Raw genomic sequence first — 24,004 nt, 5'->3', positions numbered from 1 at the left:
TTTAAACTAAAACCAGGTGCCAGGCCCTTGTATATTTGAGACAAATAAGACATGGTTTATGATTTCAGGAGCCTCAAAGCCATTTCCTTACAGCCTGGAAAACACTTTGACTCCAGTGTTTTATGATCCTTAATAAAGCAAAGCTCTATAGACCCTTGTGAAATAATAGCGTTCGTTTATAACGAGTATGCAAATTTCTCTTTTAACGTCAGAAGTAAACATTAACATCACAAGGAAATGGCCTCCTTGGTGGAATCCAAACTAAACCAATTGGTCCTTCGGAGCTGCCAGACGTCACAGCCCAGTTACTCTAGGAAACACAACAAATTCAAGACAGAATATGGTCATTACAGCTCAGTGAAACTCTGATAAATGCCTCGAAACTCGGGGTATTTTTTTTCCTGCTACACATTTATACGTTTTCTTCTTTTTCATTTAACCTCAGAGTTTCTCCTGTAAAATGTAAAAATAAAGGTGGAAAATAAATTAAAATTTACAAAGTCAAAATTATCCACTCTTTAATCACTGTGTTTGCTTGGACTTGACTCTTAATGAAAATAAGCTTTAAAAGAACTAGAGTTCATACAATTAGTTAAATGACAAAACTAAGTTTAACTAGTTAGTATAATTAGTTAACTGATAACGTTTAAACGCCAATCCTAAAAGCTATGAAAAGTTTTGGGATTTGATCAAAAGTTCTTCACATACATATAAAATAAGCAATTAATTAATTAATTTATCCATTTAAATTCTGTCACAACACTGCCATTTGGTAAGAAGGAGTTAGATTTGTTTATAAATTTAGGCATGAAGATAGTAGAATTTAGTTCAAAGTAAGTTTTTCACTGCAACATGAAAAAGTCATTCTGCAAAACTAGCTATTCAAGGGACAGAGAGCTGAGGATCACAGCCTAAAGTCTGAATGGCAGGCAGTCCATTAGACTCTTATCTCCAATTACACATACAGACAAATACACACATATATACATACACACACACACATACACACACACACACATACACACACACACACCAAATGTAGAGCTTTGATTCAGTGGTACACCACTAGCCTTGAACAAAATAAAAACTAATAAATAGGATACTGCCCATGCCCTGAATTGTACCAAAATAACAGAAACCAAAACAAATCTGAATTTTCTTCTCAACCAACAATTCTGTCCTGTCACCAATAATTAGTTTATTGACAAATGTAATAAATGTAAGTAGATGCTCATTATTGTCTACTGTCATGGAAAGAAGCCTTGAAAATCATTTTACAAAAACATTTATAATGCCACCTAAGAGTTTGATGCCTCAAATTAAATCCATATTGTAAACTTGTGAACTTGAACCTGTGCATCAAACACAAATAATACCCCAAAGTCCCTGAAGCCACTCATCTCAAGAAAAACATGATCTACCTAATTTAAATATTTTGCGAGTTATGCTATAATGCTGGTTGGTTGTCATTGGGATAAATTTAGTATTGGTTCAATATCTTAAGGTAAATCCAACTGTGCTACTTTTCAACGCAGCCATCATGTGTGTTCCCTGCCAATAGTTGTGGACACTGCCTGGTAGACACTCTGCCTCTGGTCTTCTTAATGTGAAGCACTGGGGACAACCAGAGACTGGAACACTGCTTCTGAACTTCACTCTGCCTAAGACCCAGCAGGTCTTCGAGTTAGAATGTCTAGAGAAGAACCTCTGGTCCTTACATTTTAACAAATGATTCTCATTGTTACCATCTTTGTTATCATTTTTCATCCTTACATAATTGTACAAAGGAGCTGCCATTTAACAACGCAGTTTATATAGAAGGAAACTTTTCCAACTAGAATGAAACTTTGCTCTTGGGTGATTAACTTGAAAACAGAAGCACACCAGCAGTCAAACTGCGGATTTTGCCAACCCTATAGTCTAATAAAGTAAGTATCTGTAGAATAGAATTCTAATGTGTTGGAGATTTCATTTTCTTGTGATGGCATTTCATATGCACGAGGATCCATGCACCAGTGGATTACATCAAACCCAAGCCAGCAAGCATGAATCCTTTTACAAAAGCAAAACACTTTTTCTTGAGCAACTAAAAAAAAAAAAAACTCCCCCGGCTGGAGAAATGATGGCTTGTTAGAAAGGAGACAAAACCATTCCAGAGGATATAACTCATTTTATTCATTTTTTTCTAAACTAATAACTTCAAAATCATTTGGCACTTCTGAAAACTTCATTTATTGCTCCTGGGAATAAATGGAATAGCAAAGAACTTCTTTAAAAGTAAAGCAATAGGTTGAGATGAAATGGTTCATCCATGTGTAGACCTGTGGCCCACATATGTTCTTTAAGGCTTGATTTTATCAAAAGAAAAGAATAAACATTTTAGAAATTTCTCTTTTGTATATAATTTTTAATGCAAAGATGCTGTACAGAGGGGTTATAGTTACATTTCCTATCGAGCAGTATTACCTCCTCCTTTGTTTTTCTCCTACCAGTCCTTCCCTTCCCACCTCCCCAACTCCTCCCTCCCCCTCCCCCAAAGTTGTAAAGTTTGTTTTCAACATAGTGTCTTGTACATCTCATTGTTACAATGGGTCAACCTATACCCTTATTTCATCCTTTTGTTATTTCTCTTTCCCTTCCCAAATTAGAAAAATGTATATACAAGCTTCAGAGCACCGGAATCAAATACAGTGAAAACAGGGCTTATAACATGGAGGAAGAACATACAACAGAAACAAAAAAATCAAATGGAACATTATAAATACATTAAAAACTACATCAAGGAAGATAAAACCACTTGTGTCTCTATCTTGGGGTTCATTTCGCTTAGCATCATGTTATGACCATCAAATTTTCAATATCCTCCATAGTTCATTTTATTAGTGTGTACTAATGTGCACAAACAAAGTGCAATATCACAATTCCACACATGCACATCATGTATTTAAACCCAATTCGGTCCTCCTATTTTTCTTGTTTATCCTCCCCTTCACCCATTTTTAAAACAAATTATAGCAGGAGTTTTTTTAATTCTGTTTTCATATGTGCCTATAAACTTCTCCAATTATATTCATCTTCCTTCAGCTTCTCCTTTTGGTCTCTCCCTTATGTTTGGTTCCATCCCAAAATAGCCATTGATAATATTTTCATTAAGATTTAGATTCCACCTATAAGAGAAAACTTGTGATATTGGTCTTTCTCCATCTGGCTATTTAATTTAACATGATGATGTCTAGTCCCATCTGTTTTCCTGTAAATGAAAGACAGATGGACTATAGACCACCAAAAAAAAACTCTTAAGTCTCATAAACAGTTTTGGAAAAGGGGAAAGATTCCAAATCAACATGCAAAAACTCTTCTATCTCTTGATAATGAACCTGCTGAGAAAAAAAATCAAGAAGACAATCCTATTCACAAGCGCCTCAAAAAATTAAATACTTAAGAATAAACTTAACTAAGAAGGTGCTTTTTACATAAAAACTTTAAAACCCTAACAAAAGAAATCAGACATAAGAGATTGGAAAGACCTCCTATATTCATGGATCAGCCGAAACAACAGTATGAAAATGTCCACATCACTACAGGCAATCTACGGATTCAATACAACCTCAAGCAAAGTTCAAAGATATTTTTTACTTAAATAGGAAAATAAATACTAAAATTCTCTGTAAGCCAAAAAGACCCTGAATAGACAAAACAATCTTGAGCAAAAAGAATAATGCTAGAGGCATCACAACACCTGACTTTAAATTATGCTTCAAAACTATGGTAACAAAACCAACATGGTACTCACACAAAAACTGACAAGTTAGACTAGAATATCCAGAAATAATAGGTACCCCATCTAGTTATCACACAGTTTAAAATACATAGTTTATATTACACACATCTGAAGGTTTTACTGATTCATCTCTACTGGAACTTAAGTATCCCATTTCTCTATGCTTAAATATTTTATTTATGCATTGGTGTAGCAAGCAAAGGTGGCAATTTGTATTTAATACATATTTAAAAGCCTACATTATTATGAAATGTTTGCTATATCAGTTCTAAAAATATATGAAAATTTAGAATTCTTATCTTTCTATCTATCTGGTACTTGCTATTTATTTTTCATACACACATACCCAAAAAAACACAAAAAAAGAGGAAAATGGTTTGTTTATAAAGCAGTTATCATTTACTTGCCTGTTTAACACAGTGGTTTGAGATTAGTGACATTTAAATCAAAGCAATATGGAAAATGGTTATATAGACTAAAATCAACCCTCAAGAGCAATTGTAATGGTTATTATCTACTTGGAATTTATTTAGATTCCTATGTTCAAAAGGAGAGTTGGGAGTCAGGACTAACCAGTAGGCCAAAATTAAAGGTCAGAAAGAATAATTTTAAAACTACACAGAAACCCACAAGTTTTGTTTTTTTCTCTTAAAGGTCAATTGCCCTCAATGTACTAAAAAAATTTTAAAGAGCAAGAGAAACAAGAGTACTTTTTCTGATACATATTATAAATGTGCTTTATAAAATAATGTACTGAGAACAAGTAATCACTAAAACATTCTTCATTCTATCTCTCTATTCCCAGTGTTTACTTAGCTCCTCCCATCTGAAGTGGGGGCCCAGGGATTAGTTGTAAGGAGACTTCAACTGTGTGATTTCTAAAAATAAAACAAACTATATGCAAGCCTATTTATGGGTAAATAAACACTGATGCCACATAATTTTCTGGGAAGAGGTTCATAGTAGATTGTCAAAAACAGTGACACACAGGACACAGAACCTTTCAATCCATAGGCTGGATGGGAGTGATATTTGCAAATTACTGCCCTCAAGAGAATCAATATGTTTACTTGAATTAACACTAAAATATTTTAGAGGTGGTTGCTACTTGAGAGACAGGAAAACAGACTCTTCAAGCATGAACTACTGAGAGCATTCCCAGAATCCTCCTCTTCCCTATGACCTACTTGGATGCCTCATGGTACTTCCATGTTTCAATGCTAAAATACAGGATTTCATGAATAGTGCTCAGTCAATTTCAGGTTGATAATAGTCCCAATTCTAAGTCTTTCTATTTCCTTATGAATGGTACAATATCATTCTGTCTAGTGGATGAGTACAATTCCACTGTGTATGTATGCCACATTTTCTTGATCCATTCTTCTATTGAGGGTCATCTGGGCTGAGTCTGTATCTTGGCTATGGTAAATAGTGCTGCAATGAACATGGTTGTGTTGGTGGCTTTACAATAGTGTTGTTTGTGTTCTATTGGATAAATGCCCAGGAGTAAAATTGCTGGGTTACAGGGTAGTTCTATATTTTGTTTTTTTTTGTTTTTTATCTGTTTAAATACCATTTATATTGATGATTTTTAATTGTGAAAATACCGTACAGAGGGGTTACAATTGCATGAGCAAGGTAATGAGTACATTTCTTATCAAGCATTGTTGCCTCCTCCTTTGTTTCCCCTTACCATCCTTTCCCATCTCCTGTTCCCGCCTCCCCAGCCCTGCTCCCAACCCCCACACCCCTGTGCCAAAGTTGTAAAGTTCATTTTTGACATAATGTCTTGTACATCTCATTGTTGCAATGGGCCCACCTGTATCCCCATTTAAACAATTTGTTTTTTCCCTTCCCCTCCACAAATTATACCAACATCAAATACAGTGAAAACAGGAGTTATACCGTGGAGGAGGGACATACAAAGCAACAAAGAAATCATCTTATAAATATGTTGGAAACAATTGCAAGAAAGAAAAAAAACATTTGAGCCCTTATCTTGAGGTTCATTTCACCTAACAGCAACTTATCTGACCTTTTCTGCTTGTCTCAGACATATATATTCTAGTTATTGCAAATAAGGGAAACCATGGGACCTATGTTTCTTTGGGCCTGGCTTAAATGTGGCATTTATATTTAGTTTTTGGAGGAACTTCCTTACTGCTTTCCAGGGCAAACACAGACCAAGATGCATTATATTCATAAACTACTTTGTTAAATGGCAAAAGTATTCCAAACATATACTACAAAATTAAGAACAGTAAGGGAAGGAATGGTGGAAAGGATGGTTGAGAATGTTGAAAGGGATGGCATTGATCAAGATGCACTGTATTTATAAACTTCCTTATTGAATGGCAATTCCTTTGTACAACTACTTAAACATAATAAAAATATTTTAAAATTTTTAAAAATGAAGTGAGTATTTTTAAATTTAAAGAACAGAATATACATTTTTCTGGGGTAAATGATATATTAAATAAGTCTTAAAGCAACTAGAAAGTAAAAGAGAAAGACAGGAAAGAAATAGGAAGGAAGAGAAAGAAAAGAAAAAGAAAGAAAGAGAAAGAAAAGAAGGAAGGAAGAAAAGAAAGAGAGAGAAAAGAAAAGAACGGAAAGAAAGAAGACAGGAAGTACTCTTATTCTTTAATCTTGTGTTCAAAGTGCTGATCATTTCCAGCGTAATGTCTTGTGAGTATCATTGTTACAATGTGTTATCCTGTGTCCTTGTTTCAGAATTTCATTATTCCCCTTCCCTCCCCAAATTAGATAAATGTATATACAAGATGCAAGGTACCAAAATCAAATACAGTGACAACAGGGATATACCATACAAAACATACAAGAGGAACAAAAAAAATCACATAGTACATTAAAAAAATAACAAAAAAAACCTCTTGTGTTCATATCTTGCAGTAGTAGGAGACAAACAGAGGAGGGGGTAACAATGCTCGACAGGAAATGTACTCATTATCTTGCTGATGTAATGGTAACCCCTCTATACAGCATCTTTACAGGAAATTTTTTTAATTTAATGCAAAAAAAGAAAGTGCTGGTCACAATAGAAAATACAGGTTTTCGCCCTTATTTCCTTTTAAATAAATTGAATATTTTAACTGCTCATAAAAACAAAATTGCACCTATTAATGGTGTAATGTGACATTTTGATATACATGTATAGTGTAATGTTTAAATCAAGCTAAGCATACTTTCTCAACCATTTATCATGCCCTGATGTAAACTTTCAAAACCCTTTTAACATTTTGAAATGCATAATACATTATGATTTATCAAATAAAGAGCTCTTCAATATATAATTTTGGTTAAAAATGCAAAAATAAATGGAAATACAACATTGATTTGTATATACGTTGCACATAACAAAAATGAGGCTTTAAAACCAAACATTGGATGCTTTACTATTGCCAAGAATGAGTATTTTGAAACTCTTCAATTGAGAGTGGATTATTGTTATAAACTTAATGAAACAATTCAAAGGGACCTGGGTTTCCTTTTTATTTGTATTATTAAGATTTCTGTTCTCCTTCTCTAAAACACTCAAGCTCAGGAGGTAAATGGCCAAGGAAGAACATTAAAGCTTGGGATTTATGAGATTTGGAGAGAGAACTCAGAGGTTCAACCATAGCCAAGAGTACTTGGTCATTACACTTTTTCCATATTCTTCTTAAACTTCAGCGTTTATTAATCCTGGACTTAGGGAGAGAAAATAAGGTCATGAAAAGTCTGACAAGATCACTTGGACTTACAATGAAAGCATAATGAAAATTTCTTCACACCAAGGGCAAGAGTAGACTCTCAAAAGTCAACTATTTTTAAATATTGACAACCACTAAGCAAACTGCCAAAGAAAAATAAGATTTGGCCAAAGTTCTAGTATATACATTTTAGAGACGATGTTACATCAATCAAAAGAGGGAAAAAATCCTGTTGACATTTCATATGCACAGAATAAGTATTCCAAACTATGACACATATCAAAGTTAATACAAATTCCAAGTTGAAGGAATAATTATCTAAAGTTGTAAAAATCTCTTGATGCAAAATAAAAATTACTAAAAATGTATTTTCTGCCTACTCTAAAAAATACTCTTAAAGTTTTTTATGTTCTATCCAGCGTTCTTAAATTTCTAATAAAATAATGAATCCAATTCTAGAGTTGTTCTAAGAAAACATTTTGTATAATGTTCTTTTTTCTTCTTTCTTTCCTTTTTTTAAAGGATATTTAGTTATTTTTCAGATAGGGTCTCACATGTTTTGCCCAGGGCTGGATTCAGATTAGACTGCAATCGTTATGAGTAGCTTGTGTAATACTATATTTTCAAATACTCTTATGCTGAAATCACATAAGAAAAGCTACTCTAGATTATTGATTATGAAAAAGCAACTAAATTTACTCCAAATTTAGCATTCCCTGCAAACAACACAGAACTCCTCCACTAGTTAAATATTATTTGATCAATTATTAATCAAAACTCCACTAGTTAAATGATATTATTTGATCAATTACTAATCAGAAAATAAGCTATAAATGCCATAAAAAGTCAGATGTCTGATCTGAAATAAAAACCAAGTATATACATACACAGATGCACAATGTGAGTGAGGATCGTATCTGGAGATATTTAACACTAAAGTAATTTTTCACAATATCTGTTAGTTTAAAGATGAATCCACGTTCGTCTGCTCTTTCTCAACATGGAACACAGTTATCCTTTTTTAGTTTCCTCTTTCTATTTTAGCATCATCTTACTTTATGGACATGATTAAATGCTAAAATTTCACATAAACATCTTTCTTTTTAACTCAGAACACCAACTTTTTCCCATAACAAAAGACCCATTGAAATATCATATCAATCTGCATTTATAGTCCACAATGCCTGTGGACAGGATTTCTCAGGACATTTTTTAAATATCACCCATACCACAAATATTCATTTGGAACTCTTTGTCTCAAAAGAGAAAACACTGACAGAAAAAATTCTTTGATCAAGAAACATAAAAATAAATATTGAAACTTTTTGTGTGTATGGCCTAATATTTTCTCACACAAGCTTTAAAAAAAATAAATCATCTGTAGTTCACAAGTTTTTAGAAACCTACCATTCTTACACTGCTCACACACTGAATACATAAGCAGCCACTAGTGAGATTTGGTTTATTTATGTTTCCCACATTACACATCTTCTAAGGACCAAAACGAACACTTGTTTTGTTTTGTTTTGTTTTTCTTCCCTTGAGCCTGTAATGGTTTACATTTGTACAGAGTGTAGGAGTCAACTCTGATACATCTTTGTTAATTAAGCTTATTTATTTTCTAAATATTGACACAAGTTCTTGGAGCAAATCTTAATCTCTTTTCCATGAAGTAAGACTTGCATGTAGAATTATTATTTTATTTATTTTAGCTTTGTTTTGCCCCCTGACCAGTCACTTCTTCAACAAAGAGAAGATTCTTATTTCTCACTATTCCTCATTATCATTTTGCTTCGTTTTTATGGTAAGTTGAGAGAAATGGCTCCATTCCAACCTTTCTGGTTATTATTATCTTGTAAAAGATTTCCTCTGGGCACAAGTTAAAGGCCAGAATTTTTTCCTTTGGTTTCTATCTCCCACTGAACAGCCACAAAACAGCATGTGCTCAGTGAAATAAACTTTGTAAAATTTTAAATCTCATTGACATGGTGAAAACTTGACTCCATGTACTGATTTCTACTTTTTCTCTTTGTAGTGTTGGCTACTTTACATAATTAAGTGAATAACTGCAGAGAATTTAATTCATACCAAAACAAGCCAAAAAGTCCTAAGGTTGATATTATTTTCAAAGTTTCAACATCTTTAAACATTCCATAAAATGTAGGCAACTTACACTACTATTAAATGTGTAGTATAATAAATATGTATGGTAATTTTAATAATACTTAAGATTAAGTATTCTTGCCTACGTTATACCCTTTGAGACTTGGAAAGCATTAGGGGGATTGTTAATACTGCGACATTGCTAATAGACTTGACTTTAAAAAATACACTTACAGCTACAATTCACAGGATATAGTGTTATCACAGGGTCACCCAGCTCTTCATTGGAGCCATCATCTGTTGATGTTTCCATCTGAGGTCAATATGGTGATTCACCTAACCACAGCAGTCCTCTAAGTACCTACACTGACCCGTGAGGATAATATACACTCTTGAAAAATGGAAATGAGGCACAGAAAGAACATCTACAAAAGGCAAATGGGAGTCCTCCATGGCTTATGCACTGGTAGAGACATAACCCCCTCTGACTCTACCTATCTTTTACATGTGTTTTTTCAAAGCTGATAAGTAAGCCGCTAGTGTACTCAGGATAATAAAAGAAAAATATATGAGTGCTACAATCCGAATATAAGCATCCACACTAAGAAAATCAAATCTTCATAAATTCCAGCAATCATCATCCTGAACGCCTTATGTTTTAATTTGAATAGTTAGAACTGGAATAGTAAATCTTAACTTGAAGATACTAATTAGAAATTTGGCCCAGCCCTACAGTATTAATAATTAATGTTAAATGCACACTTTGACTCAAAGCTTTTGTGTAACTATTTGGACTCGAGATAGAGCTGTAATTTTCCTTTTAAACTATTTTCAACAAAACTTACTGTAAAATCTTTTTATAATAATTTAAAAACAGACCAAAATATATCTGAAGATTTACATTCTCTTTTTGGTATACTATGCCAAACATACCAAATAATCACTGTCTTCTTTGGAATTAGTGCCATCATTTATAGAAATATTAATTTAACTGAAAAATAATCTCCTTTTGAATAAAACTGGACAAGAACAAAAGCTTACAGATAATGAAGGAGTGTATCATCTGTTCCTATAAATTTTTGAGTTCAAGATAATTACATCATACTATTTATTATATTACATATAATTATATTTTTGAGTTAAAGATTATATTACTCTTTTAGTTACATGATTTTAGAAATACAGTATGTTAGCAATTAGGACAGAAATTATAAAAGGCTCATTAGTATCAATTCGTTTCAATAATTAATAAAATTAATTTATCTTTAATTCTATGGGGGGATTGGAATGTTAATAAAATGAACACTTACTCTAAAAAAGGAATAAAAAATAAGGAATTCACATGAAATGCTTAAATTCCATTTTTATTATTTCCAAATTTTGGGACATTTCATTATGGTTTGTTGAACTTACATTTTGTATCTTAGGTACCTGGAATTCAATACTAAATAATATAATCCTCTATGTTTGGAAATTATCACTTAGTATATAGGACAGGCTCTTGTAACAGCCATTCAGAGTCAATGGTATAAATGAACTATTTAGCCTCCTATTTATCATTCAAGAAGTCATAGCATATTCAGGCTCTTTAAGGCTCCCTTGAATTGTGAGAATATTAAAAGTAGACTTCACTACCAGAATTAGTCACATTGCCTCAGCAACAGCTCATGGGGTATCTGGTTTTACCAGTTTTATACCTTTGGCCCTAATTATACTTAATCCTGAGTATCTCTGAGTGACAGCTCATCACTACAATTGGCCTGGATTACACTTCAATCGCATCTTTTTTTCTCTAAGGCTATGGCTATACCAGTCAGTGACTTGCTACTTCGCAAACAACCATTAAATAAATTCAAGAAGAATATAGATAGGATAGAGGGATATTTCTAGGGAGACAAATGAAAAGTAGGATCTACTTTTGATGACTTGACTCAAATTAAGGTTTGGCTTTAACCTTAATGAATCTGAAACTCCCATTTTGTCAGGGTCCCACAATCAACAACACTTGGAAAACCCAGACAGTCCTGAGAAAACTCCTAAGATACCATAATCATGAAAATCAAAATCCTACTTCATAAGAAGAAATATAATTGTAAAGGGAATAGTCAGGATAGCTGAGCAACATACATCAATATAGATAAATACACATGATGAAAAACAATACTCAGAAAATGCCAGGTGAGCAGCAAATCAGAGAAAATGAGTTTACTTACAGGATTCTTGTGTTTAATGCCATCAATCCATTAGATCTTTGGGACAGTAATTTTGTACGTGGACAGATTTGAATAGGCATCTTCAGAATTTGCCTTTCGGACTATTTTTCTCTTTGCTTTCATGTCTGTCCTATCCTCCCCAATTAACATATCTTTTCATCATTTATATTAACAGTTTCAGTCAAGGAGATGGCCTTCCCTCTGTAGAAATCACAATATATTTTGGCTCTACAGAAAATCATACCATCTTGCTTTGCAAAAATCTGGAATAAACTGGCAGACAATTTCTTTTCTAGTCTAAATATACAATTTTTCATAAATAACTGGTAGACTTTGCTTGCTAATATGTCTAGGCATGCTATTATAATTATATTTAAGGGAAGATTTTCCCCCATACAATAGTCTAGGTATTCACTGCCTCCACTGCCTCTGTAAATATGGAAAGGGATGGATGAGTGTCACTACTATTGGAATCTTTTCTTTGGAATTTTTTATGATATGCTTTGATAAGCTGTGCAGATCCAACCTCAAGATGGAGGAATCGATCCACATACTGAAAAACTGTGCACTATAAGTCTTCAATTGTCAACTACTTTAGCTAATTGCTGCTTCATCCATAATCACTGTTTATAGCCAACATTCAATGAATGATCAGTGTGTAGAGGGTACAGCTATTTCCTTCAATTCAACTTAAGACATCCAAGCTTCAGAGCTCTGAATCTAATCTTTATCAAGACTATATTGTAGCCCAACATGTTGTCTAGTCCTGTTACTTTCTCTTGCCTTTCGTAAATGGAGACCAAAAAATTCTTCCTAGTAATCCCCTCAGATGCTAACCTCCATCCTCTGCCATGTGACCATTGCTACCAACACTGGTACCAACTGAAACTTCATCACAGCCCATAGGTGAAACACAAATCAGTTATGAGATACAATAACAATATAATCATTAAATATTTCTCCAATAGTAATGGTAGATTCTAAAAGGAAACATTAATGTTATTTACCAGGTATTGACGCATGTTTGAAATTAACAAGACTGGCAGCAACTAATCAATAATGCAGACTACAAGTGAAAGGTAGGAAGTCTTCTCAGTAGCACATAAAAATATCCTTATTTTCTCTAACTTAATGACAGAAAACTAAAAATGACATCTAGGATTTAAGCCTAAGCAACTACAAAGCACCAAGGAAAATGAACTTGCCAATCTCAGTGGGCAGGCTATATAATTCAGTGTCCTACTTGGAAATAATGTAACCATAATACATGAGATAAAGAACTATAGGTGGATATATATTGTAATATTTAATCTTGACTGTCAATATTAAATTGTCAAGATTGATTCAATTGAACTCGTGTTGTTTCAGTGAGAGCATTTCCAAGGGGGATTTACCTAAGTGGGAAAGAAGTACCAGGAATTTGGGGCGCAACATCCTATAATCTGAGACTGGGGTAGATAAAAAGGAGAAAAAGGACAAAGCTTACATGCAGAAATAATTTCCCCTCTTCTTCTTCCTGGCCACCACAAGTGAGTCACTCCTCCATATCCTACAGCTTCTACTACCATAGACCACAACCTCTGAAACTGTGAATCCAAATAAACTGTGAGTCCTGAACTTGTTTGTGTCAGGTATTTTGTCAAAATGAGGTCATGAAAACTTCTTGGAACTATCTGATTATATGGTTTGGTTCAGAAGCTTTTGGAATCCATTTGTGAGGGAAATTTTAAAAGGCTTGTGGATACAGGGTAAGGAAATAGTACTAGAATGCTGTAAGCAGAGACAATAGGCAATTCTGGTGGGAGCTCAGAAGGTTAGAAGGCAATAAGGAATGCAGACACCGGATAGTAACACAGCTCTGTTGGAGATTTGATGAGGGCCATGCATGTTACATTCTGGTAAGGAGCTTGTCTTCCTTTGTCCATATCCTGAGATCTTGCAGGAGGCTGAGTTTTAAATAGTGAACTAATCTGGTGGAGAAGTTTCAAAGCAGACCAGGCATCCAGCCTGTGGTAGAGCTATTGATGGCTGTTCTCAGCCAAGCATGCAGTGAAAATTGCTAGCAAAAAGCAGAACAGAGGGTTTCAAACACTTGTGTTGTATCGAGAAAAGAAGATGGGTATGTAAGTTGGAACCAGGGCGGGAAATGGCTGCTGAAGAGATGAAGATCATTAAAAGAAGTTAAGTATGTTGTCTGAAACAATGGGAGGAATACCATCACAGGAATCAGATCCCAGCAATCTCAGTCCCAAGGGTTTAAAAGACTATAAAGTGTCTCTTGAAAGACTTTCCCTGAAGAAGAGAGCTCAGGGAACCCCACTTGCACAGGACTGCAACACAGGAAATTGTGTTCCCCAGATCCATCTCTGTGCCCAGTCCCTTATGCACTGTTTGGGTGCAGCTTCCACTGTTTGAAGAAGCCTGGCTACTGTTAGAGCTGACCTCGGACCTTGGCATGAACCATATGATGCTAGGTTCTCAGGTACCCACTGGATGAGAACAGTCTCATAACATGGAGAGGACTCCAGGGGTCAAAGAGAAGCCTGTGTACCATCAATGTGAACCAGCTGGAAGGGTGACCCTCAGCTACAGTGGAGACCACAAAAACTTAGAGATGACAGGGACATGGAACACCTGCTGAGCGAAGTTTCAAGCAGCCAGCAGAGCCAATCCTCAGGAGAGACCATAGGTAGGGGCTGGAAGGCCATGGGGCCAAACAGCTAAGATCTGTGTGTCCCACATCCCAGTTATCTCACAGCTGGACATGAAGCTATGATTTAATGTTTCTCCTGCTGCTTTTCAGTCTTAACTTTGGTTCTAATCCCTCCTTTCCCCCCATTTCTACCTTTCAGAATGAGAATGTTTGCAATGAGCCCTTGTATCTTGGTGTTTAAAACTTGTATTTGATTTTACAAGACCCTTGAGTCTCAGAAAAGACATTGGAACAATTGAACAATGTTGGAAATACTAGGACTGGGAGGATGCTTAGTGACTGACAGGACACATTTATTATGGGATGGATATGAGAATTTGGAGTGGGGCAAAACAGGTGCATTATAGTTTAATGTTTGGTCATCAAGTTAAGAAGGGGAAGAGTTGTAATGTTATAATGCTAATCTTCATCTTCATTTTAACACGCATACCTTTGGGTATGTTTGTGAGAGTGTTTCCAGAGAGTATTAACGAAAGGAGGGAAATTAGGTGGTCCTATCCCATAGGCTGGGAACCTGGGTAAAATAAAGGGACAAAGCAAAAAGCACGAGAGCCAGCACTTCCCCTGCTTTGGGTTGTCACGTTGGGAGTGCTGTGCCTCACCTCCCCACCACAACGGACCGAAACCTCTCTGGTTCCTCTCACAGATTGTATTTTGTATTTTGTCACCTCAATGGAAAAAAATCTAACTCATCACCTCAAAGTCCTGAATTTCCCTAAAGTTCTGAGTCTGAAGGCATCTATTCCATCCTGTTAAGGACAAATACTCTTCCCTTTTCTACTTCTTTGTTTATTATTTATTTACTGATCATTTATCTATTCATTTAATTCATTCATTATTCAGTCATTTATTTTTATTTTTTGAGATTGGTTTTACGTTGCCAAAGTTAGCCTGGAAACCACAATTTTCCTGTCTTCTTTGGCTTCCTGAGTGCTAAGATTATAGATGTGCACCACTTCAGCTAACAGGATAATTTAACCTGATCATGGGAAGTGAAAGACTCTATTTACCTTCAGGTGATCTCCTGGGAGCATCACATGGTACTCCAGGGACCTATTATGATTATTAATGCAGCATCTATTGCCTGAGAAGGGCATGGGAAATAGTGGTTCCATTTGTACAGCAATGTGGGCATGGGTGAAACCACTAAGCAAGTCATTACACCAGCCAAGGAATATTTAGTACTGCTAGCCTACAAAAAGAGAGATTGGGGAAAAAGTCCTTCATAACTTCAATTCTTTTCCCACATGGTAGATATAGGTCACCCTGAACACGTTCCATTTTATATATTCCATACACTCTTTAAACTAGAATAGCCATGATGATTTCAATAAGGTTAATTATGTAAGAACATCGTATAGCTAAATTTCAATAGCTAAAATTTGAATAGGTAAAAAAGTAAGGTTAAAAAGTCTTGGAGTTCAGTCATCCAGGGTCACTAAAATGTCTATTTTGAATGAAAATGGTCTTATGCCTTCTATGGAAAAAATATTAAGTATGGAATATGGAAAGAAATATTCTGTAATATAGGTTCAATGTATTTTTAAGGTTAAATGTATTTTAATTATATCCTCATTGTCTTTAAGTAGCTGCAAAATGTGTTATCATTTAACTAATGAGTTTATAAGTGCAATGCACTGGATCACTATCGCCCCTTTTATCATCCTCTTTCATCCCCTCCCCACGCAACCCCTCCAAACAGCTCAAAGAATTTAAGAATACTGTGTATGGCTATGTTTCAGTTAAATAATGAAGATTCCCATTGGATCATTTGGAAAATCACTCTAAATATACATTGTTTTGTTTGGGTGGCAGGTGTTTGGGTTTGTTTGGGTTTGTTTTTGATAGCTCAGAGCCTTGTACTTGCTAGAAGTGTGCTTCCACTTGAGCTATGCCCCCAGTTAGAAATGAAGAAAAAGAAGGTTTCTTCAGAGAACAGTAATATTTAAATATTTGAATGATATTACTTCTAAAAGATAGAATACCTACGCATGACAAAAATATATATGTTATCTGGTTAATAGTAACCATTCGTAGGCAAATGTAAACACTAAGGAAGTTTCATTTTTTTATTCAAAAAGGTCATCTTCTATGGTATTGGAATATTCCTTAAAAGCTGAATGCTTATATCTTACAAAGTAATGAAACGTTCTGACTCTCTCTTAGATTCTGTTATCAATGCTAATAATTCCTTTACCATTAGTTGTAGAGAATGAAAATGTGTCTGTAAATGGCAAGTGCCTATAACATACAATGCCGCATAGAAATGAGATGGTAGTTTGACAGTAATAACTTCTTATAGGACCCGAAAAATAAGAACACGTTCAAACAACATTCCTCAAAAAAATTAGTTATATTTTTCAACACTGCAATACAAAAAGGTCCATTGGAATACCGTGATTAATAATTGGGAGTTTGTTCTCTATTGCTTATTTTTATAACATCAAGACTACCCTGAAAGGAGAGAATAGCAGAGCCTAAGTAATCCATGCTAGGTCATCTCTAAAAGAATAACAACAATAAACACACACACATACACACACACACAACTCACTTATGATACTCTCTGTGATCATAACTTGTATTAATTTCTGGAAACAAGAGGAAATTTCCAATATCCTTTTCTATTATAATTTGCTTTAGAGCTACAATTGATGATTTCGAGCCCACTTCAGTAGGTACAGCGTGCATGCAGCAGGTTTATAAAAGTGTGTAAACATAAATGTTTACTTTGTTATGCATTCCAATTTCACCAAATAAAAATAACACTTCTGGTACTTAGCATATTAGAGTTATGAACTCTCTAAGTAAGAGTCCACCAAAACATGTGAAAATATAACTGTGTATGATAGACTGATTAAGCATTTCTTTATAATTAAAAACAGACACCTTGGGAGTGGCGGAAGATATCTGGCCAACAAATAAGACACAGATTTTAAAATTTAAACTGAATTCAGGTTTTCCTAGTTCCTTAATTTAATATTGGCAAGACGGAATTCCTAAGTTCAAAGGGAAAGGTTCATGGTTATCAGAAATCTCTCATAAAATATTGGAAATGAATAAGAAACAAAAATAATAATACAAATTAAAGTACTCAGAGGTATAAACTAAAGGGAGAAGATAGTTTTCAAAATATGTTTTGAATTGTGCTCAACACAAAGAATCTCAATGTGAAATTTTATTTTGCCAAGCTCAAAATACTCCCAGGTTTGTGAAGACTTAACACAAGCACATTTATATCCTGGCTTTTCACCATCTAGGCAGCACTGAAAGCAGCTTTCTAAAATCACAAAGGAATAATTCTTTAACCCAAAGAATCACAGTTCTTAAGGTGAGGTCAATTATATTGCTATAATTACAAGAAGGGAAAAACAACTCTGACTTTTAAGTTAAAAGATGAACAGTTCTAAGCCTTGGGAACTGAAATGATATTTTGGTAAAGAGTATTATGATTGAAATGATTTTCCTTAAAGGAAACGGATAATACAAAACCCTTTATCTCCTCCCTTCTTAGATTACCAATGTGACTACCACTGACTCCCATTTTTCTTAAGGGAGCCACTACCTCCATATTCATTTTAATATTCATATATACAATATACTTTTACCTACCAAAATGGTTCCTTAGTGCAGACAGAATTAGGATTGAATTTGAAACTCACAACCTTTCTCTGTAGAATCTTGAGCAGTTAGTCTATGCTGCTGTGGAGGGAAGGGAAAGGAGCTGGTGGTAGTGAGCAATCAAGAGTGTGGTCTGCAAACTAGCAATGAGCCCAAGAAAAATGGACTTCGGCATCCTTAGACCTAGAAGCAGTTTGTTTAGTGTTACAACATCAGTCCTGTAGCTTTACCATGTGATGGTTATTTGTTGAGAAGTTCTGCATTGTGGGAGAAAAACACATGTGAAAGTAATTTTAAATCTTTATTCTACCTACACAATTTCTAACCAGACAAGACAAGCTTTTTTCTCTGATATTTACCACTTAGAGAAAGGATGGGAAATCACTTCTTGTGTTGGGTGAGATCCGCCCACCCTTTTCATGGATAAGATAATAAAGAAACTTGTCAAAGTGTAAACGGAGCAGAATTCAGACCATTTTATCATTAAGTTAAACTTAAAACACCAACTTAATGCTTACTAAATAAAGGATAATCCAACATAAATTCTACTTATTCTTTTTTTAATATAAATTTTTATTGTAAAGATGCTGTACAGAGGGGTTACAGTTACATGAATAAGTTAATGAGTACATTTCCTATCAAGCATCATCTCCTCCTTTGTTTTTCCCTTACCATCCCATCCCTTCCCTCCACATTCTACTTTTTCTGGGTTTTTTGTTTGTTTTTTGGGTTGTTGTTGTTTGTTTTTTTTTTTCAGTCGTGGAGCCTGAACTCTGGGCCTGGGCGCTGTCCCTCAGCTCTTCAGCTCAAGGCTAGGGCTCTACCACTTGAGCCACAGAACCACTTTTGGCTTTTTTTCTGCTTATGTGGTGCTAAGGAATCGAACCCAGGGCCTCATGCATGCGAGGCAAGAACTCTATCACTGAGCCAACTTCCCAGCCCCTCTACTTATTCTTTAGACACATATTTACTTCTCAAAAATAGCATACATAGTATGTTATCTAGATCATTGTTTATCGCTCTTCCCCCATTTAGTGTGAGTCACCAAATACTATTGACTTTTCCCCCTACCCTTAGTACCTCTTCTGCCTCTCCCAAGGTTCCTTGCTGGCTCTCATCACCTGCTAGCTAGTCAGTGGCTTTCCTATTGGCCTCTGGCATGATCCTCTACCTGATTTACCTTTTGGGGAATACGCTTTTATATACTTTAGGATTCAAAAGCTGTGCAGGGTTAAAAAGAGTTCTAAATCTGACCACGGAGTAAATGGGTATGGTTAAAAATTTTTGTAAGCAATTCTAATATGTAGAATTGTTTTAAAAAATAAGTACATATGATTTTATCGAAGATTATCCAAACACTTCCAAGAAGAAATGCATTACGTCTTTTTTGCAGTCTGCATATCATCCCAGGATACTCCGTCAGTACTTAGACTTAGATTACTCTGATTCAGAGAAACAAAGTCATGGATAGAGTAAAAATCAAATTTTACAAAACTAAATAATTTGACAAGAGCAGCCATAGAACAATCCACATAATCTCACAGATTAAAAATGAATGATTCAAATTCTTGAAATTATGCAAGGTAATTGCAATGGACAGATTTATTTATTTTTCTGATTGCACATTTAGTCTCTTTACTGTTCACACCACAAACCCCTGAGGGCAAAAATGACAACATCTAAAAAGACTGAAAAGATGAGATTTGATGATTCATGAGAGTCTCAACTTACGTTAGTGGGAACTGGAGCCTGGATTTCTGGATGATGCTCTGGATTGTGCTCAAATAACACACAGAGACACACAAACACAAACAAACACACACAAACTCCCTAGTAAACACAGAGGTTTTAGACTTTTGACACCCTACAATCTGTATATCTCAATGTTGCTCTCATTCTATTCATAATTAACCTCATAACAAAAATCAGTTTGTTCAAGTATTTTTACACTGCAGTCTACTATGTAGCCCAGTTGTTTTCCCCACATTGTAAAAAGACGAATGAGGTGAGGCTCAGAGAAATTCAGCCAGGAAATCACAGTACAGGTTCAACCCCAGACAGTCCAAAGGCAGAACCAACATAATGAACCACGACTGCTTTGCAAATATCTTCTTTTAAAGCACCTAATCCATTATGCAAAGGTGGGTTTGTCTCTTGAGCTGGTAAAATCTTAATGGAACTCTGCCACAATTAATTTAAGTCCTCATGGATGATTCATAAGAGTTAGCAACAACACAACTTTCACAAAGGTATGATTTAGATCATGGTATTTCAATAATTACTGATATGTTTAAGGATGTGCTGCTGATCTGTTTTATTCTTCCATCTCTTGCCAAACATACTTTTTTTACCCCATTCAGGTACATTTTGAAAACAGCACAGCTATCAAGAATATATAAACGTATTTATTCATGGGAGTCATCACCATGGAGACATCTTCTCCCAGACTCACAGATAGACTATCTACTGATCTCTCCCCCTTATTCCTCACATTTTGCGCACATTATCAGCTCAAGACAATGCTGTGTGCTTCCTTCTTTCATCTAGAATATCTTTTCCCATGAATGCATGATTCTTTCATCCCTACTACAAAATTGAAAATTGCAGAGTTTCTAGGTTCGACCTTCCTGAAGCTGTGACATGATTATTTTCTCCTTGACAGGGAAAGCAAATGTAACATGTGACAAACATAAGGTGAATGACAAACTATCAAGGGGAAGGGCAACGATTGTGCTCATTGCATAGTTTTTGAATCTCTAGAACCTAGGCTGCCCCCAACAGTCCTGTTTGCCCTCTTTTGTGATCCTGTCCCTAACATGGTACTTTACTGGCTTTTCCCCCAGTTCTATTACTGAACCATGGTCGTGATTTTTTTCCAGAATCTTAAATATCTTTCTTTTGGGGAACCCACTTGCTTATCTATGTAAGTGAATTTATACCTTCGGCTCCTCTCAAATGTCAGTATGTCAGACCAATATTTACGGTGAATCTTACACACAAACATTCTTAAAATACTCCACCCATCTCCCTTGGCATTCTTCAGTGCTGCTGAATAATGCTGAGTGGCTTTTGCCAGCATTTTTATACAAATCCAATTAGTCGATAATGGAAAGAAGCCCGTCATGATTTAGATTTCAAATGAGATAAAGCAAAAAAAAAAAACCTTGAAAGATTTAGAGTAAAAATAAGATAGCATCCAAATGAGGAATCTCAGAAATCAAGAGTGAAGTTTTAATTAAATTAGGTGAACCCCAATATGTGGTGACAAATATCACTTCAAAGACACTAAAAAAATTAAGGAAATATTATCTATTACATGAGATTTTTTTTTACCACAGAATCCTTTCTTATCCATGCAACTTTACAAGCATTTTCCAGTATGATTAAATTCTTTTTTTTTATATTGACATGCTGGCCTTCTTTTCAGAAACATTTTCTCTCTCATAAGAGTTGCAAAAGAAGATTTAAGGGAAAATTTTGCTCTCCTGTGAAATCAAGAAATGTGTGTAAATGACCGAATGTCCTTGGCTAAACTGATTGAACTTCACTCATCTCATTGGTATTAAAAAAAATACACTAAGAGAAACAGTGGAGATCTATCTCAAAGGTGTTTTTAAGTAAAAAAAATAAATAACACTTCAGGTAACATCTCTGCAAACGGGAAAACAACAACTAACCCAGCTGGGTGCTGCGACATGAAGAGATATATAAATAGATGCTCCATGGAGAGAGAGCACAAGCGTGGAGAGGCAGGTAGAAGCTAGCTCCTGGTACTGCAGTGTTGGCAAAGGGAACCAGACTCCAGATGGAGAAGGGAAGAATGGAAAAGCCAAAGTATGTGCCCAGCCTCGGCTGTCCATCTGGCTGAACCTCATGGTTCCAGAAAACTGTAGACTGGATGAGAATCTGAACAATGACAATCAAAAAACAAAGGACACTTCCCTCCCACAGGGATCCCCCAATAGCTAAAGCCATAGGATAGACACGCATCCTTCTAGCACAATACTAATATAGGATGTCCAACCAAGTATGTGTGGTAGCTTGACTTCTTGAGATAAATAAGTACTTTGAACATCTTATTCTGACCTTCATTTTACTTTGTATCTTTAGGTTGTGTCTGCATGAAAGATACTCAAGAGAATGACTGAATCTGTCAGCATTGTCAACATAAATAAGTGAAGGTGAAAACAGACCAAAAAGTATCAGCAAGGAAATTTAGATAGTATCTCATTTCCTTTATAAAAAAACATTCATACTTATGCTTTTCTAGGATGTGCTTTACCTACTATAATCTGAAGACAACGGTGTATTTTTTTTTCTTTACATTATTAGACCCTTTGGCCTTTGGAGAATATTGATTTCTCCCTTTCATGATAAGAATTGGAGGAGAGTGGTTAACACAAGTATTTCAGTGAATTCTGTTGAGTCTTTGTTGACTACAACTATATTAGAATCATGAAATCCTATCGCTGTCATTCTTTGTTGCTTATTTTTTTGTACTTTCAATCTCTATAAACCATCCCTTCTCATCAGCCCTATACAACATCTGTATGAATTGTCGAAATTCTCTCCAAAATAAGCTTTTTTTCAATCTGACCACACATTCATTCTTTTTAAAACTTTCCTCCTAAAGAGCTACCTTGGAGCAGGAGGATCATAGTTAGAAGCCGGCCTAGCCAGGAAAGTCCATGAGACTCTTCTTTAATAAACTACTCAGAAAAAGATGAAAATAGAACAGTAGTTTAGTGGTGGTTGAACATGGCTCTGGGACAGCACCTAGGCCCTGAGTTCAAGCCTCAAGATTGTACCTCCTCCCCATCCCACCCCACCCCCCCAAAAAAGAAAAAACAACTTTTGGTGTGCATTGATTCTTCTCTAGCCATTATTTTTAAATTTAAATGAAATGTTTTCTTTATGCTTTTTACAGGAGCAGACAGAGACATGCCAACCATCTTCAAGCCAAGTAAAGCTCAAAATGACTATTTTCTTGCCTGTCTTGATCTAGGATCATCCATCCTCCAGAACAACAAGAATTAAATTTGTTATGATAATGGGGTTTGTCTGTGGGATTTTTTATGGTGGCCTGAGGAGAACAATGCACCATTTAATATACTTAATGCTTTGCTGGGAAAAATTCAAATAACTATCAGAGTTGATCTCATAAGCATTCTGCATGCAACGTAATGACAGCACACAGATTTGCGAGTCTCTGTCACTGTGTGGAAATGGTGTTTGATTCCTTTTATGTTCCAGTAATACTCCCTTTCCTGCCCTCCCTAGGGGCATCCCCAATGTCCACATTCTACTGACATCATAGTTAAGGTAATCCAGGCTTTGGCTATGACATCATGTTCTCCAACACTCTTCTGACATCTGCCATTTCCACATGCTTTAGGTATTTATGACAGAGAGCCTATTACTTCCAGGAACCAACACCTATATTCATACTGCTGCCATAGTAAAACTCTGACACATGTAGACGTTAAATTCACTATCTGTCTTAGAAGCGCTACACATCTGAAGTGTGGGTGTAATGGGGCTCAGCTCTTTGCACTGCTTCACATCTCACCAGGCTGAGAGGAACTGTCGGGCTTTCCTTCGGCAGGCGTTAGAGAATCAGCCATGTCCAAGCTCATTCTCCAGTTGCTGCCATTTTCCATTTTCTAAATCTCGGTGAGAGTAGCTTGAGAGTCTCTCTCCACTCCGGATGCCACGTGCTTTTCTCCTCACCATGCCTTCCTGCTGCAGCAGACTCCATCGCTGACGGAGTCTCCTTCTATCTCTATAAACTCCAGGAGCTTATGGGATTCCATGAACAAGCTAAATTAATCCTTCATTTTAGAGTTCACTGTCTTGCACT

At 35.4% G+C, this 24,004-nt stretch overlaps 1 protein-coding gene across 1 annotated transcript in view; it reads right to left on the bottom strand.

Moving 5' to 3' along the window:
- Tll1 (tolloid-like 1) overlaps positions 1–23,768 on the bottom strand; it is a 90,213-nt gene extending 66,445 nt beyond the window's left edge. Inside the window, exon 1 of the mRNA XM_013023704.1 lies at positions 23,714–23,768. Coding sequence (XP_012879158.1) covers positions 23,714–23,768 — 55 coding nt within the window. The remainder of the gene's footprint in view (positions 1–23,713) is intronic.
- Positions 23,769–24,004: the final 236 nt, after the last annotated feature.

The sequence above is a fragment of the Dipodomys ordii genome, unplaced genomic scaffold (genome assembly GCF_000151885.1).
Source record: "Dipodomys ordii isolate 6190 unplaced genomic scaffold, Dord_2.0 Scaffold4, whole genome shotgun sequence".
In the NCBI taxonomy this organism is placed as follows: Eukaryota; Metazoa; Chordata; class Mammalia; order Rodentia; family Heteromyidae; genus Dipodomys; species Dipodomys ordii.
Note: the sequence above shows the minus strand (reverse complement) of the source record. Positions and strands in the feature narration are given on the sequence as shown.